General features: G+C 47.6%; 1 protein-coding gene across 1 annotated transcript; it reads left to right on the top strand.

The window, feature by feature from the left end:
- The first annotated feature begins 303 nt into the window (after nucleotides 1-303).
- LOC129517263 (proline-rich protein 2-like) lies at nucleotides 304-1,161 on the top strand. Its single transcript, XM_055336950.1, has one exon. It carries the CDS (start codon nucleotides 304-306, stop codon nucleotides 1,159-1,161), a length of 858 nt encoding a protein of 285 aa, XP_055192925.1.
- Nucleotides 1,162-15,648: the final 14,487 nt, after the last annotated feature.

Here is a 15,648-nt window from a genome sequence, read left to right as displayed (position 1 = left end):
TCCTCAGGGGCTGCTCCCTCCTCGGGGCTGCTCCCTCCTCAGGGGCTACTCCCTCCTCGGGGCTGCTCCCTCCTCAGGGGCTACTCCCTCCTCGGGGCCCGGGAGCTGGCAGGAAGACCCCCCGCGGGCGGCTGTGGTCCTGACCCCGCGCCCCCGCCCCCCAGGTCCCCGCCTCCCCGCGGCCTGCCCTGTCTCGCGGCTCCGCGTCCACGCTCCTTACACGAGGATGGGAAACGGCACTTCCACCCCGGGACTTAAACTTTCGGGTTTTTGACGGTTTCTCCGAGTCCAGAGGCCGCGGGAATGATGTGCGTTGCGTCCGCCTCCGAGATCCCTGCTCCTCGGCACCGGGTCCCGGCGAGCCCGCCCTCGGGGACACCTGCCTGCAGCCCCCCCGCACCTGCCCCGCCGCACCTGCCCCGCCGCACCTGCCCCGCCGCCGCCTCACACCTTCCCTCCCAGAGCCGCCTCTGGGGGCCGCCTGCCCCGGGTCACGGGGGGCTGGTGGGCTCAGGGCGGGGCGGGCCACCCGCAGGCCCCCCGGAGGCCGGTCACCCCGAGACCGGGTCACCTGGAGGCCAGTCACCCCAAGACTGTCACCCCAAAGCCGTCACCCCGAGGACGGGTCACCCCGAGGCCGTCACACCGAGGTCGGGTCACCCCAAGGCCGCATCACCCCGGGGCTGTCACCCCAAGGCCCATCACCCAGAGGCCGGGTCATCCCAAGGCCATGACCCTGAGGCCAGGTCACCCCGAGGCCGGGTCACGTCGAGACTGGGTCACCCCAAAGCTGTTACCCCAAGGCCGGGTCACCCCGAGGCTGGGTCACCCCGAGGCCCCCCAAGGCCATCACCCCAAGGCCGGGTCACCCGGAAGCCATCACCCAGAGGCCCCATCACCCCGAGGTTGGGTCACCCCGAGGCCGGGTCACCCAGAGCCGGTCACCCCAAGGCTGTCACCCCAAGGCCATCACCCCGAGGCCGGGTCACCCCGAGGCCGAGTCACCCCGTGGCCGGGTCACCCCGAGGCTGCGCACTGCCCCCCGCCCCTCCTGCCTCTCATAACCCAGACACTGGGGCTTACTTTCTGCTGCGGCGTTTACCGGCGCCTGTGACAGAGTCGGAAATAAGAGCATTTTGCAGAATTTTCGGGCCTGCTTGAGGAGTGTGTGATGTAAATTTGAGGGGGACATAAACAGGGACAAAATGTTCTGCTTTCAGATCAAACTCGTTTTCTGCAGATAAGATGTAAGCACTTTACGCCTCAATTTTATGAGATTGTTGTGCCCAAGATTGCGAATCCGAGAAACCACCGAGGAGCCGGCACCGATGCAAGCACACGAGGGCTGGTTTACAAGCTCGAGCTTGGGTCCAAGTGCACCTGATTCAGCTGAGTTTTAAGGGCTGGTCTGGGGGACCTCCAGGAGGGGGGAGCAATTCCTCAAATTCCGTTTACATTTTGATATGGGGCCTTTGAGGGCATTGAGCTCTGTTCTCATTCTAATAGGGGCTTCCGCCGCAGGCTTGGGCTCAGTTTTTATTCGAATACGGGGCTTTCTAGGACGTCGAGCCGCAAGCTGTTTTCTTCCTGTAACTGAAGTAACGTAAATCTCAGCTCTTACTCCCAGGGGCCTGGGATGGCTGGACGTGCGCTAACGCTGACCTTAAGGTGGGATGGCCTTCATTCTCTCGGCCTCCACAAGATGTTTACAAAAAACATAGTAGCGGGAAACTGAAAAAGGAGCCAGTTGTGCGTAGGGAGCCTAAGGAAACAGCAGGGTGGGGGTGCGTGACCCGGTGCCTGGCTTTGTGACCTTTGTGACCTGCAGCTGGATGGCAGGGCCCTCGTGGCCCCGTGGGCGCTGCTTCCCCCGACCTGGCAGCGCTGGAGTGCGGGGGTGCAGGGGCGTCACAGAGGGCGCAGGCCCCCCCCCTTCCCCAGGACATGTAGCGCCCTGGTGGGGCCACCAGTGCCTGAGCCCGTGCGGGGAGCGCGGGGCGCACAGCGGCCCAAGGCCCCGCCAACCTTGGCCCCAAACCAGCGCCCGCACAGGGTCCCACACTGTAGGGCGCATTTTGCAGTTTCCTTTCAGAATTTAGGAGGTTCCAATGCAGATATTTGGGGTGCGGCATCCCGGAGGAGAGGATGGATAAAAGGAAACTGGGCAGAAAGAACAAAAGCCCAGAAGGGGCAGAGGAGAGGTGCATAGAAGGAAAACACAGTTAGATTTCAGAGCTGCCAAATACCTATAGATCCAGCGTCCCTGTCCCTACCCCCGAATTCTGAGGATTGAAAAAACATCACTGTACGAAAAGAAAAAGAAATCCCCTCACTCTTAGAGTTTTTGAAAAGCAAAGATAAATAAAAGAGGTTAGATCCTCATCTGAGCCCGATTTTCTGCAAAGCTGGCTGCATTAGATGCTAATCCTTCAGGCCTTAGGGGGTTGCCGCACCGTCTATGACCTCTAATCCCCTCTTATAGGTCCCCTAGAGTAAGGGACGCTGCGCGGCAGCCTGCATGGGACCCTGGCCACATCTGGTCCCAGGACCCTCTGCTCCGCATTGAAATAGAAGGATGGATAAACAATTTGGACTTTGTCTTATTCTCCCTTTGAAGGGTGCAAACTTATTACCCAAAGTGCTGAGCCCCTGACTCAATTAGTCTGCTAATGTGATTATATGCTAATCTGGGTTTTATTTTGCATCTGATTTTCATGTTATTTGCTTGATTTTAACATAAGCAGAAGCCCTCCTGTCTATGGTTCCCAGTTCCCAATAGGGATTCTTACACCCGACACCATCCAGGTGTCCTTTAATTTCCAGTAAGATAAGTCCAATGTGAGAACCTGTGTAGGAATACCGGTCCAGCTCTCCTTTTTGACATTTTATGAAGCCTCACAGTATTCTTGGTTTAGTCCCTGACACGGATGTATTCCATGAAAGAAGAAAAAAAAGTTATAGCCACTCAAAAAAAATGTTTCTCCAAAGAAATCTGGATACATGGGAATGAATTATAAGCGACTTTTATATGTTTGATTTTGCGTCTCTGTTGTTCATGATTTTTGAAAATAATAGCTGTACATACAGCAAATATTTATATGGCACTTTCTTTACCACACAGTATGTTGCAAAAGATCTTTGAAGAAGAGAAAATTATTATGCATGTGTTTGTAATAAATTTATTTTTTTATTTTCGAGTAGCCAAATACCCGACGTGGGGCTCAGACTGACAACTCTGAGAACAGGAGACACATGCTCTACAGACTGAGCCAGCCAAGCGCCCCTATTATTCCTGTTTTAAAGATAAGGAAACCGAGGCACAAGGAAATCCTGTATGCCCAAGATCACATTACTGGTGAGAGGTGGAGCTGGGATAAAGGATGCTCTTATTATTTGTTTAGTAAAAATTAAAAATAAAAAAATATAAAGAATGCTACCACATTGCCGTAAAGATGGATGAATGCTGAGACAGTTTTAACTAAGTTTATATAGAATTTCAGGAAAGCCATATATCGCTGTGGGACTGCCCAGACCTATACTTTAGATTATAATGTCTCAAGTAAGAATAATTATAGTTGGGTCAGGAGCAAGAAAAGAGCAAATGGCATAAAAAAAAAAGAAAAGAAAAGAAAAAGAAAAAAAACCACTCCACTTTTATATCTCACTTAGTTTTGTGATTAGCTTGCTCGTTGTTCCCTTTGGAAAGGGGAGTTAGGCGAGTCTGGTCAGGGGGCCGGGGGGGGGCATCCTTCTCCGGTGCACGCCTGTGCCCCTCGAAAGCCTCTGTCAGGGCCTAGGACCCGCTAACTGAACATGGGCTCTGCGCAGGGCTGCAAAGGTCAGTACAAATAACAATAGCAGACCTGGAGGTTCAAAAGTTTATGGCATAGAGAAGATAAGGGGAAACTGTGCAAACGTCCCTAACCCAAGGCCAAACATGACAGATTTCCTTGGGAGCATCCAACGTGTAAAGGCGGCTCCGGACAGACAGACCACAGCCCCAGGGCGGAAGCCGGGCTCTGGGACCCAGACAACTTTGGGCTCCACGGGGACAAGGGAAGACCGAAGCCGTGCAGGGACCCTGACAGGACGTCTGTCCTCCAATGCAGAGGCCAGTACTCCCTTGGGGAGAGAAGGAAGGCGGGAGAGAGGGGAGGATGCGGGAGTCCCCGACAGAGAAGAAAAGTCAGAACGACGCTGCAGATGCCTGGGCTCTGCCCAGGAAATGAGGGTAAGAAAATCAAAGAAAAATATCTCTTCCCTATGGCCCAGTCCTGGGGGGGAAAAAAAAAAGACAAAATCTAAAAAGTGAATACTTTTTTCCTTTAAAAAAAAAATCGTCGTTCTTTCCGCATTGTGCTCGGTAAGCTGCTGCCGGCCCCACGGCCGACCTTGCTAGCACAGATGGGGCCTTTCAACCTAGCGGGAGTTTCTATTCTCCCGCTAGCACCAGACTCCAGCCAACAAAAAACTCCCCTCCGATTGTAATTGAATCCACACTTTTATAGTTCATTACCTCTGTGATAGATTAGATTAGATTAGGCTGAAGCTATGGCCAGCCAAGCCATGGCCAGCCCAGCCCTTGGCCCGGATGGAGCACAGAGCACAGAAAAGGCGGAGGGCTGAGGCAGGAAGCAGGCACCTGACGCACGACCTGCTTTGCCTCCCAGCCACTGACACCTTTCTCTCCCGTCCAATCCCCCCCAGGCTCCCTCACACCACTGCCCAACACACACATATCGGCCCTGGAGGGATTAAAGGCTGAGACTCTGTAAAATCAGGGATTGAAAGAGATGCACAGAACCCAGAGATCATCTAGCCGTAACGATTTTGTTTTATAAATGAGAAAATTGAAGCACAGATTTAAAAAAAAAAACAAAAACAACAACAAAAAAAAAACCTCCCCAAAGTCAAATAACGGAGAACCCAGGTAGGATGGTCATGGAAATGCACTACCGAGGTCTTCTGGAGGAGAGCCTGCTGCAGGGGACATAGCTGACTAGCAGCCCCAGCTTCCAGCCCTCGGCGTCCCCCATCGTCGTGCAAGCCACATGGCCATAGTACTCCCAGTTAGTGAGGAAGCCCGGCACAGGTCCCACAACGTGCAGGACTCCCCCAACAGACGATTTGGGCTTAGAGACTCCCCACCGACCTTGCTGCAACTTTCCTAGACTGTGCTTCAGTCTGCGTTTCTTCCTGCAAGACCCTACTTCCCTCCCTCTCCTTCCCCGGCCTGAGGAATTTCCCTTCCCGCTCATGTCCCCTCTCCTTTATCCTTCACAGCCACTTGTCTCTTCAAAATCCTTTTCTTGTTTAATCATATCTTGGCATCTTCTTCTCAAAGATCCCAAACTAACATACTTGGCCTCTTGCCTTACTCATCTTGGATGATACCCTCTTCCCCACACAAACATAAATATGTATTTACTCAGTACATAAATATGTCTCAGTTGACATAAGAAGTCCCCTCTATATACTTGTTTGAAAATCATCTTTGTTTCTTTTTTTTTAAGATTTTATTTATTTATTCATGATAGACACAGAGAGAGAGAGAGAGAGAGAGAGACAGAGACACAGGCAGAGGGAGAAGCAGGCTCCATGCAGGAAGCCTGACGTGGGACTCCATCACCGGTCTCCAGGATAAGGCCCTAGACTGAAGGCGGCGCCAAACCACGGACCATCTTTGTTTCTTTTATATGTTGTTTCTTAGAGTAAAATTTTCTAGACTTGTGATGGTCTTTATCTTGTTCTCATTTCTCAGGGTCACATGTGGGGTAACCTCGAATAAGTCCTCCCTAGACACGGGTGGAAGGACGGCTATGAAAGACTTAGGTTATGCAAGAGTGTTGTTCAGAACTCTTCTTGGGCTCTTTTCTGGGGCCATTTCAGTCTGCCCATTCCATCCCTTTGAACTCCGTGTTAACACATACTGTCTCCCAAAGAACACTGCCCTGATTGCAATTATTGGAGGGATTGGGACAGAATTTAAAGAAAGGATTATTCCCGTACAAATTCTGATTAAAGAGGCTCCCTCAACCTCAGCTGAAAAGATTAACAACTGCCCAATCTCCTACAGCCAGCAAGTCTTCGTAAATAACTCCCCATCTCTCTCCCGTGAGTTTATCTGCCAAGGATTAAACGGAGAGGCTGCTCCCAAAAATCTATATTAAAATAACCACAAAATATAGTCTCTGGTTCCTGGCAGCTGTTGAGCTCAAAGTGAGGGACCTAGAAATCTCTCTCTAAAACAAATCTAGGGAGCCATCGGTATGGGGTGCAATGAGAGGAGAGTAAAAGGGAGTCGCCTAAGTTAGAAGGTGTCTGGAGGGATATGATTTATATTTAGTTACTGGATATAATCAGAAAGGTCAGGAAAGTTCCATCTTCACATTGTTTTAATGGAAAACATCCCAACAGAGTAGAAAGAATTGGAAAGTTGTGATCAGAAGACCCTAATTCAAAGTCAAGGTTGGCCATTTGTGCCTCGTAGTGCCTAGTTTTCTCATCTGTAAAGGGAAATCATACGACCATATTACTTGCCTCACACTGAGAATAAGATATGATTCACGTTAAAGAAGCTGTGGTCTCTGTGTACAATGGAATATTCCTCAGCTGTTAGAAACGACAAACACCCACCATTTGCTTCGACGTGGATGGAACTGGAGGGTATGATGCTGAGTGAAGTAAGTCAGTCGGAGAAGGACAAACATTATATGGTCTCATTCATTTGGGGAATATAAAAATAGTGAAAGGGAATAAAGGGGAAAGGAGAAAAAAATGAGTGGGAGATATCAGAAAGGGAGACAGATCATGAGAGACTCCTACCTCTGGGAAACGAACAAGGGGTAATGGAAGGGGAAGTGGGTGGGGGGTGGGGTGACTGGGTGACGGGCACTGAGGGGGGCACTTGACGGGATGAACACTGGGTGTTATTCTATATGTTGGCAAATTGAACACCAATAAAAAATAAATTTATAAAATAAAAAAAAAGATGATTCACGTGTCAGGCTTTAGAGACCATGGAGATTCATCGGTACCCATTTTTCTGCTCTCACCTGGAGTATAAGGTGAAGCTGAGCACATGGCTTCTCAGCATCCCTCACGGCTGGGAATGGCTACGTGATCAAGCTCAGTCATCTCTCCAGGGTGATTTACAGATCATTTTCTTTTTTTTTTTTTTTTATTTAATTTTTTTTTATTTTTTTTTTATTTATTTATGACAGTCACAGAGAGAGAGAGAGAGGCAGAGACACAGGCAGAGGGAGAAGCAGGCTCCATGCACCGGGAGCCTGACGTGGGATTCGATCCCGGGTCTCCAGGATCGCGCCCTGGGCCAAAGACTGGCGCTAAACCACTGCGCCACCCAGGGATCCCAACAGATCATTTTCTTTAAGAGAAACCCTATGCCCACCTTTTCGTCTCTTCGCCCATACCCACCTCCCTCCCATCACTATCCTTCCTTCCGGCTGGAATGTGACTCTGATGGTGGCAGCAAGGGCAACCACCTTAGAGATGAATAAAAGCTGCATGTTTAGGAAAGAAGAAGAGGAAGAAGAAGAAGAAGAAGAAGAAGAAGAAGAAGAAGAAGAAGCAGGAGGAGGAGGAGGAGGAGAGGAGGAGGAGGAGGAGGAGGAAGAGAAGGAGAAGAAGAAAGAAGAAGAAGGAGGAGGAGGAGGAGAAGGAGGAGGAGGATCCTGAGTCCCTGATGACTGTGTAGTTACCCTGCTACTCCTGGTCACCCTTTCTGGATTTTTTTTTTTTATAAGTGAGAAATAACCTTTTATCTTACTTAAGCCACAACTATTTCGGAGTCATTTGCTATAGCAACTGAGCTGTTATCCTAACTACTAGACTACCCTATAAATATGAATCACTGCTCTTACTAACGTTATTCCACAGCTGCATATGGGCAGGGGTATCCCAAGCCCCTTCGGCCTACACGGTCCCCAAGTAGGCTTCCACATTTTAGGCTCTGAGTTCAACTGCTTCCACAAACCAGATGAATGTATTCATTTTATTCCCAGTTTAATCCAAGGAAAAAATTAATAGTATTATTTTGAAGTGACTGCATCCTCGGTAGCCTCGCGTCAGATGGGGACTGCCACCTTCCTTTGCCTCACCCTTCACCCTGAGGTCTCCAGGACTTCTTCTTTCATAAGTAGTTGAGCTCTGCAATTCACAAAAATCCCACCCTTTCTTCTCTCATTTCACTATATGACTCTTCCCTCCTCCTTGGTCCCTCCATTAACAAGTCTTCCAAAGTTCTATCCATTTATTCTCCTCGAATGTGGTTTTTAGTCTGCTAAATGAATAGCTTCAGTCTGAAGCCCTAAGAAAAAAATATATATATATTTTAGTTTAGTCTCACTGCAGTTCTTATGCGTTTTCCAGGGTAGCCATGCCTACAAAATATGAATCTGCTGATATAGCCCTAAAATCTGCATTTTAGGGGATCCCTGGGTAGCACAGCAGTTTGGCACCTGCCTTTGGCCCAGGGCGCGATCCTGGAGACCCGGGATCGAATCCCACGTCGGGCTCCCGGTGCATGGAGCCTGCTTCTCCCTCTGCCTATGTCTCTGCCTCTCTCTCTCTCATAAATAAATAAACAAATCTTTTTAAAAAAATCTGCATCTTAGCACTCTCCCATCCTTCCCCTTACCCCCGACACAAGCACAAATCAAAGAATTCTGGTGCATGCTACAATCGAAGCACCACCGAACTCTCCGAAAGCCATCCATAGGCATTTCCCATTTTCTACTTTCTAAAATTAAAAAAGTTACTGAACAATCTTAGGATAAATTCTCACAGTATTAGAACAGGGAAGAGAGGATTTCAGAAAAGATGAGCATGGTTTCATTCATCAAAAAATTTCAAGTTTTTTGAGTTCATCGAATCATAGCTACAAACCCTTGCGTAAAGAACGTTCATCCTCGCATCTAACTTTAGTGACTGCCTTGGAAGGTCTAAGATGTTGCCCTTTGCTGTAGCCCGAGGAACTGCCTGAGAACAACAGGTTACCCCGTGAGACTTCAAGGAGTCAAGAGTTGCTTTCAGGCCAAAGGATGCAATGCAGAGAGTAGCGGTGCCTTCTGGACCTGTGCTCAGAGGCAGATGCTATTTCCTCTGGAAGTGTAGCACGTTTGCTGGCAAAGGAAATCTCCCTCCAGGGCAGGCAAGGGAGGACAATAGAGCCACGTCACCACCCACCATCTGTCGTGAAAACAGACACCAGCTGACAGAGAGGGAAGCTCAAAATCCTGCTCCCGCCCCCACACCAACGTCAGCAACCTCCCTGCCTGACCTCCTGAGAGGGGGCCCCCAGGGAGGGACAAGGTGGGGATTAGCCTCAGGGGCCCATAGTGATCAAGTTCGGGGTCACCCTGCCCAGATTGCTGCAGTCCTCCCATCAGGGCCTCCAAATCATCGAATCTTCACTCTGATCTGTGACATGAAGGGACAAACCGAGGCAGGTAAGCAGGGATCAGCGTACGAAGAGCCCAGAAACACAATCCCACTGCTGCGTGGCCAGTCCGCCCTGCCTCTGGGTGTCCAAGGCCCCGGAGGACGCAGAGACACGGGAAAGGCAACCTTGGATAGCTGGCGACAGCAACACCGGCCTCACAGTGGCAATCGGGGAAGAGAGGGGGGAAATAGGAACAGAGCTCCCAGAGGGAAGGCGCTCCGGAGGGGGAGCGCTTGGTTTCCCAGTGAACGTGTTCTGCATTCTTGCGGAGGGCATAGCGCCAGGCACCCAGGTTCTGCCCCTGACGTGGACGCGGCCAAGGGCAAGTTCCTTCCTTGTTAAAGAACTTGGTCTCCTCCCATAAACTTATGAGGCCGGACGAGGAGATTTCGAGGTGTCTTCCCTGACTCATGAGCGACCCAGGCCAAGGTGCAGGGAGATGCCACCGGGAGGCAGAAGATGCACTGCACGGGGCTGAGATGGAGCCACAGGGTTCCCGAAGCTCAAGGAAATAGAGCAAGTCTCCCGGTGTAACAGGGTCACGCCTTAATTTACAGAGCAGGTGCTGATCCGGTGCCAGTCGATGCTCTCTCTACTCGATCTGCGAAGGAGCCCGAACCGTGCGGGTCAGGCCGCCTGCGCTGACAGAGGCCTGGGCACGGTCCGCGCTCGGCCAGACCCACAAATGATCACAAAAAGGAACTTCGTCTAAAAGCGAGCAGATGACCCTCAAAACAGGGCGAGTCCCGCTAAGCCACAGGTTATCTGAGACCTGAGACCCTGCCTGGGAGGGTCTTAATATTCCCTTCAGCTGAACCTAAACTTAGGCTTCTTCTTGGCTCTAGGTCCCCATCTGCCTTTACTTAGGGCATTTTTCTTTAGAAAACTTGACGGGATGAGCACTGGGTGCTATTTTATATGTTGGCAAATTGAACACCAATAAAAAATAAATTTATGATTAAAAAAAAAAGAAAACTTGTCATTGTAAATTCTTTCTCTGCCCTTTGAGAGATAAATATGTAGGAAGGCGCCGTTTTACAACTTGCAGTGATCTTTCTCATGGATGTGGGCGCCGTCTCTTTGAAATGTTGTCATCAAGGAAGAAAACATTTCTATTTCCCAGCCCCAAGTGGTAAAACTACCTACTTTCTTATTTTTACTATGGATAAAGCTAATGAGCAAACAGGTGGTTTGTGACTTCTCCCCCAATGCCTGCCCATACTTTTCCACTACATCACCCAGTGTTTAAAAATCCTCCCACCCTTAGTCTTAGCAGAGTTCGGGTGGCCTCCTGGCCTGTCTCCTCCACCGCAATAGCCTTAAGTAAAATCTTTCCTATCTAGTTAACTTGACCCAATGCAGTTTTTGCTTCGACAACCTCCTCGGTACAGTCGCTGCAATTCATTTTGTTTCCCGTACTTTGGGTTTATAATCTGTTGTGCAAACCAAACTTACGATTGATTGAAGTTTTTCATTTACTAAATAAATATTTATTGAATATGTACTATCCATCAGGCTTTGACCTAAGTCCTGGCTTGGCTATTTTCCATTAAAATATAGTGTTCCATAACTAATAGTGGGCATAATCTACGACAGATTTTTAGAAGTTACACCAAGAGTTTCTCTATTTGGCTTACATGGGCACGGCCTAAGAGCCCACTTAACCAATCATTTACTGAACTCAGGAACTACATATTTACTTCACTGCACCAGACTTTGTGCTACACCTGGGAGAGATACAGAGAGCTCAAAAAATAATAATAAATCATATCTCTGCCCTCACTTTAATCCAAGGAGAGAGACTAAATGCTAAATGGGTCACAACAACCTCTTCGTTAAGATCTAGCAGAGTGGGGGCAGCCCGGGTGGCTCAGCAGTTTAGCGCCGCCTTCAGCCCAGAGCGTGACCCTGGAGACCCAGGATCCAGTCCCACGTCGGGCTCTCTGTATGATGCCTGCTTCTCCCTCTGCCTTTCTCTCTCTCTCTCTCTCTCTCTCTCTCTCTCTGTCTCTATGAATAAATAAATAAAATCTTTAATTAAAAAAAAATTCTACAGAATAAAGGCAGCCCGGGTGGCTCAGCGGTTTAGCGCCGCCTTCAGCCCAGGGCATGATCCTGGAGTCCCGGGATCGAGTCCCACATCAGGCTTCCTGCATGGAGCCTGCTTCTCCCTCTGCCTCTCTCTCTCTCTCTCTGTGTCTCATGAATAAATAAATAAAAATCTTAAAAAAAAAAAAAGATCTAGCTGAGTGAATTTCATTCCTCAAGCGGAGGGCCCTGTGTACACAAGTTCTTTCAATCCCTGCTCACTAAGGGGTCAGTGAGTACAGAGTATACACACAGACAAAATTAAAATATTAAATGCAGTCTTGGATAGACATCAAGCTGTTTGCCTCACAGAAAGCTCAGGTGCTAGACTAAGATCTGGAAATACACTGAAGGAGTCTTGAATATAAAATGGGCACAGTGCACAGGAGTAAGGGATGTGCCGTCCTTAATCAATGACTCTGTAGCTGTGACCCTTCCATAAAACCTGTGGAAGCTGGAGTCCTCCAGACTATTATCATGTCCATGCTGCTACCTCCCAGTTGAAGCTGATGCTGGAGCCTAAAGGTAATATGAGAATGCAGCATTCTGTTCCATTTTCCCTAATCTAGTGCTTTGGAAGATCCAACTTTCCCTCTTCATTGGGTTTCCAAGTGACTGAGAAGAATTTAATTTTAGGATAATGTGGGGGGGAGAGTTTTACAGCTCCGTTGGATATCTATGTACACAAAGGTTGTGTTCTTCTGTTAAACTTCAAATAAACACAAAAGGAGACACGAAATGAGAATATTTCCAAATGTAAATGTTTCAAATATTAATCATAAGAACAGAAAAACGAACAAAACAAAGAAATGGGAATCAGGAGGGTCTTAAAGAAACACTATTGTGTAATCCATAGTGAAAACACAAGGTTCCCCAAATTATCCCCAAAACTTGTATCGATGACATAGGTTTCTGTCTTCTACATATGAGGGGTAGAAAGAGCATGAGATTTGGTAACTTGATACCAAAAAACCCAGAGGAAGTATCTGTTAGCAGGGAAAATTGGCTAAGAATCTAGAAAGGCCTATAAGATTAGGTGAAGGTAAAGGTAAGACCGTGGCATGCAAGACTGATTATTTAGGGACCAGTAAGTAGGAATATGAGTATGACCATGGAGTAGGCTTCAAAAGATTATTCATTTTACAACAGAAAGAACAAACATGAGGTATACACACATGCATACATTAGCTAAGTTCCAAATTGAGTCAAAATTAAGGATTTTGTAATGACTTTCTAAGATACCAGTAGAATCAGGAGAAATTCTCCTTTACTCTGCTCATGACTACTGTGGGTCTTAGCGGTGATAGGTCCCAACAATCTGTCCCATGCGTTAGTCTAGTTAAGCGTCATGATAGCTGTTTAAGGGAGGTACTATGACCATACTTTTTTTTACAGATGAGAAAAACTGAGTCCTAGAAATGTTAAGTAAAAGGCTTAAGAAGGAAAAAAAAATAGTAAAGGACAGACTTAGGATTCAGACGCTGGAGTCCTAATGCTGGATCCCATGACAGTGCTCCAAAGTTGATCGATCTTACAGAAATGACCACCGACTCCCAGCTAATTTTCTGATTTTACAGGATGGATGCAGTAAATTGAGAGGAAACACTCACAAGTGCTAGTGTAGGACTGCCTCCTTTAACATACGTAGCTTCACGGTTACAGCAATCACGCCTGATATCAGCGCCTTTTATGACCCGTCGGAGTTATGTCTTCTGTGCTACTACTTGTTGGAGGACTTAGCTTGCCTGCTTCCTCATTTTACCCTAGTTCTTGCCATGAAATGCACACGTGTACACACACACACACACGCACACACACACGGAAGTAAATTTTCCAGAAAAGAAGCACATTGAAATTACCAAATTAAAATATCCTGTTCAAAGTATGAGAACAAAAAAAAAAAAAAGAACAACAAAAAAAGAACAAAAACAAAACAAAACAAAAAAACAAAGTATGAGAACAAAAGACACAGGTAATTATGAGAGGAGACATCTAGCTTACAGGCTACCACTTGTGACTGGTGCATCCTTCCTGCTGCCATTGGCCTTCACCTGGCCGCAGGTGCTCAGGTTCAGCAGCACCTGCACGGGTTGAGCCCTGGAACCTTCAGTCTATGCCCAGCGCCCCCTCTTGTAAGATCTATAACCTTTAACAAACAACCTAAACTTTCTGTGTCTGTTCCCTCACTCCTAAAAGTCCTCTGATCCTAAACAGTATGTTCCTGTATAGGAAAACCCACGATTATGGGAGACGGGGTATGATTAGCTGAGGGAAAGTACTGTCATATCAGAACCATGAGGCAGCGGTTTACCCACAACTTCGATGGTGACTCTGGCGACATGGTTGGGCCCCTACTCGGTGGCCATTCCCATTCCCCTTGTTTCCAATCATGTGAGGCTGCCTCAGGGGACACAGTAGGAATACAAGGAACAAATCTCTCTTCCAGCCAGAAACATAAAAGGAATTCTGTTAGGTGGATTCCTGGAATTTTTTTTTTCTAATTAAAAGAAGAAAGGAAAATAAATAAGAACACTGTTCCCCACCCGTACCCCCTTTCTTTCCAAGAGCTCTTGGGGGGGAATCCTGGAGGACATAGGGCTTAGATCTGTGCCAGCCGTCTCGTGATCATCCTAGCAACAAAGATTTGATGAAGACCTACCATGTGTAAGACATCTGGATTATCGGGGATTAGAGAAGAACTAGGCCAGAGGGAGGATTATGGTTCATTAGTATCATGAAACCGATCATGATTTGTGTATCCCTAAAGCTTACGGCGTTAGGTAGGGGAAGCGCAGAACCGCTTTGGTGCCCGCTAAAACCAATGTAACACTGCGTGTTAACTGCGCTGGAATAAAAAATAAAAATAAAGAGCAAATTTTGATATATGCTTCGAGGGGGGGGGGAATCACACTTGCAGAATCAGGATTTTTAGGATCTTTCTGAAGAATAGAATGTATCCTTGTCAAAGCAGTTAGGGAAGGAGAATTTCTGTTGGCTTTCAGAAGGGAGATGCAACCTATAGTCCTTTTCATTTAAAAATTAGTTTTTTTCATTCTTACCTAAATATTTCCCCATGAGATTCTCATTTATTTCCTCCCCTCCTACAAAAAAGCATATAGGAAGTAGTTTAGGTCATGTATAATAAACTCCATAAAAGCTCTTCAAAACAAATCAGTAGCAAAGTTTTCCGGAGAGGAGTGTGGTGAATGGGCGTGCTGCTCCTAGAGATCACCATGTTCATCCCCTTGCCCGGGGCCACGCGGGCCCACACCGCCCGCCTTTCCCACTACCATTTCCTTAGCTAGAACCGCTCAATTCGCGATCTAGGAGTCAGAGCCCAGTCAGCTGAATTTCAATTCGGCCTACTATATAAAACCTTTTTAGGATTGGATTATACAGTATAGATTTTAGAAGTCATTCATATTAGACCACGATTTATAAAATTTAGGGTTTTTTTGTTTTGCTTTTAAAGATTTTATTTATTTATTGATTCATGAGAGACACACAGAGAGAGGCAGAGACACAGGCAGAGGGAGAAGCAGGCTCCATGCAGGGAGCCCGATGTGGGACTCGATCTGGGGACTCCAGGACCACACCCTAAATTTTAGGGGCACCTGGGTGGCTCAGTGGGTGAGCATCTGCCTTTGGCCCAGGGCATGATCCTGGGGTTCTGGATGCCCCTAAAATTTAGTTTTTTTAACGTCTCTCATCAAGATTGAAAATCACCCTAAGGTGATGTTGGTAATTGGTAACAGAAGGAGCTTCTGGATATTTCTTCTGTCTCAGGACTCTGCACAGAGCATGGAAAGGACGAGATCCTTTAAGTTGGAAATCATTCCCAGGAACAGGGTATGGAGCACCACGATGCCAGGGTAGAGACTGGGAGCCCAAGCTTTAGCTTTAGCTGTGTTTATTGAAATCATTCAGAGCTAACAGGGAATCGAAAAAAAAAAAAAAAAAAAACAACTGTAGCAGAATAAAAAAAAAAAAAAGAAGAAGAAGATAGATTTCCCATTTGCCCACAACCACCGACCTAAACTAACTAGTCCTTTCTCCCTATAAGGTCTTAACTGAGGGAAGAGAAGAGAATGGGGAGA

The sequence above is a fragment of the Nyctereutes procyonoides genome, unplaced genomic scaffold (genome assembly GCF_905146905.1).
Source record: "Nyctereutes procyonoides isolate TBG_1078 unplaced genomic scaffold, NYPRO_anot_genome, whole genome shotgun sequence".
NCBI classification, from domain to species: Eukaryota; Metazoa; Chordata; class Mammalia; order Carnivora; family Canidae; genus Nyctereutes; species Nyctereutes procyonoides.
Note: the sequence above shows the minus strand (reverse complement) of the source record. Positions and strands in the feature narration are given on the sequence as shown.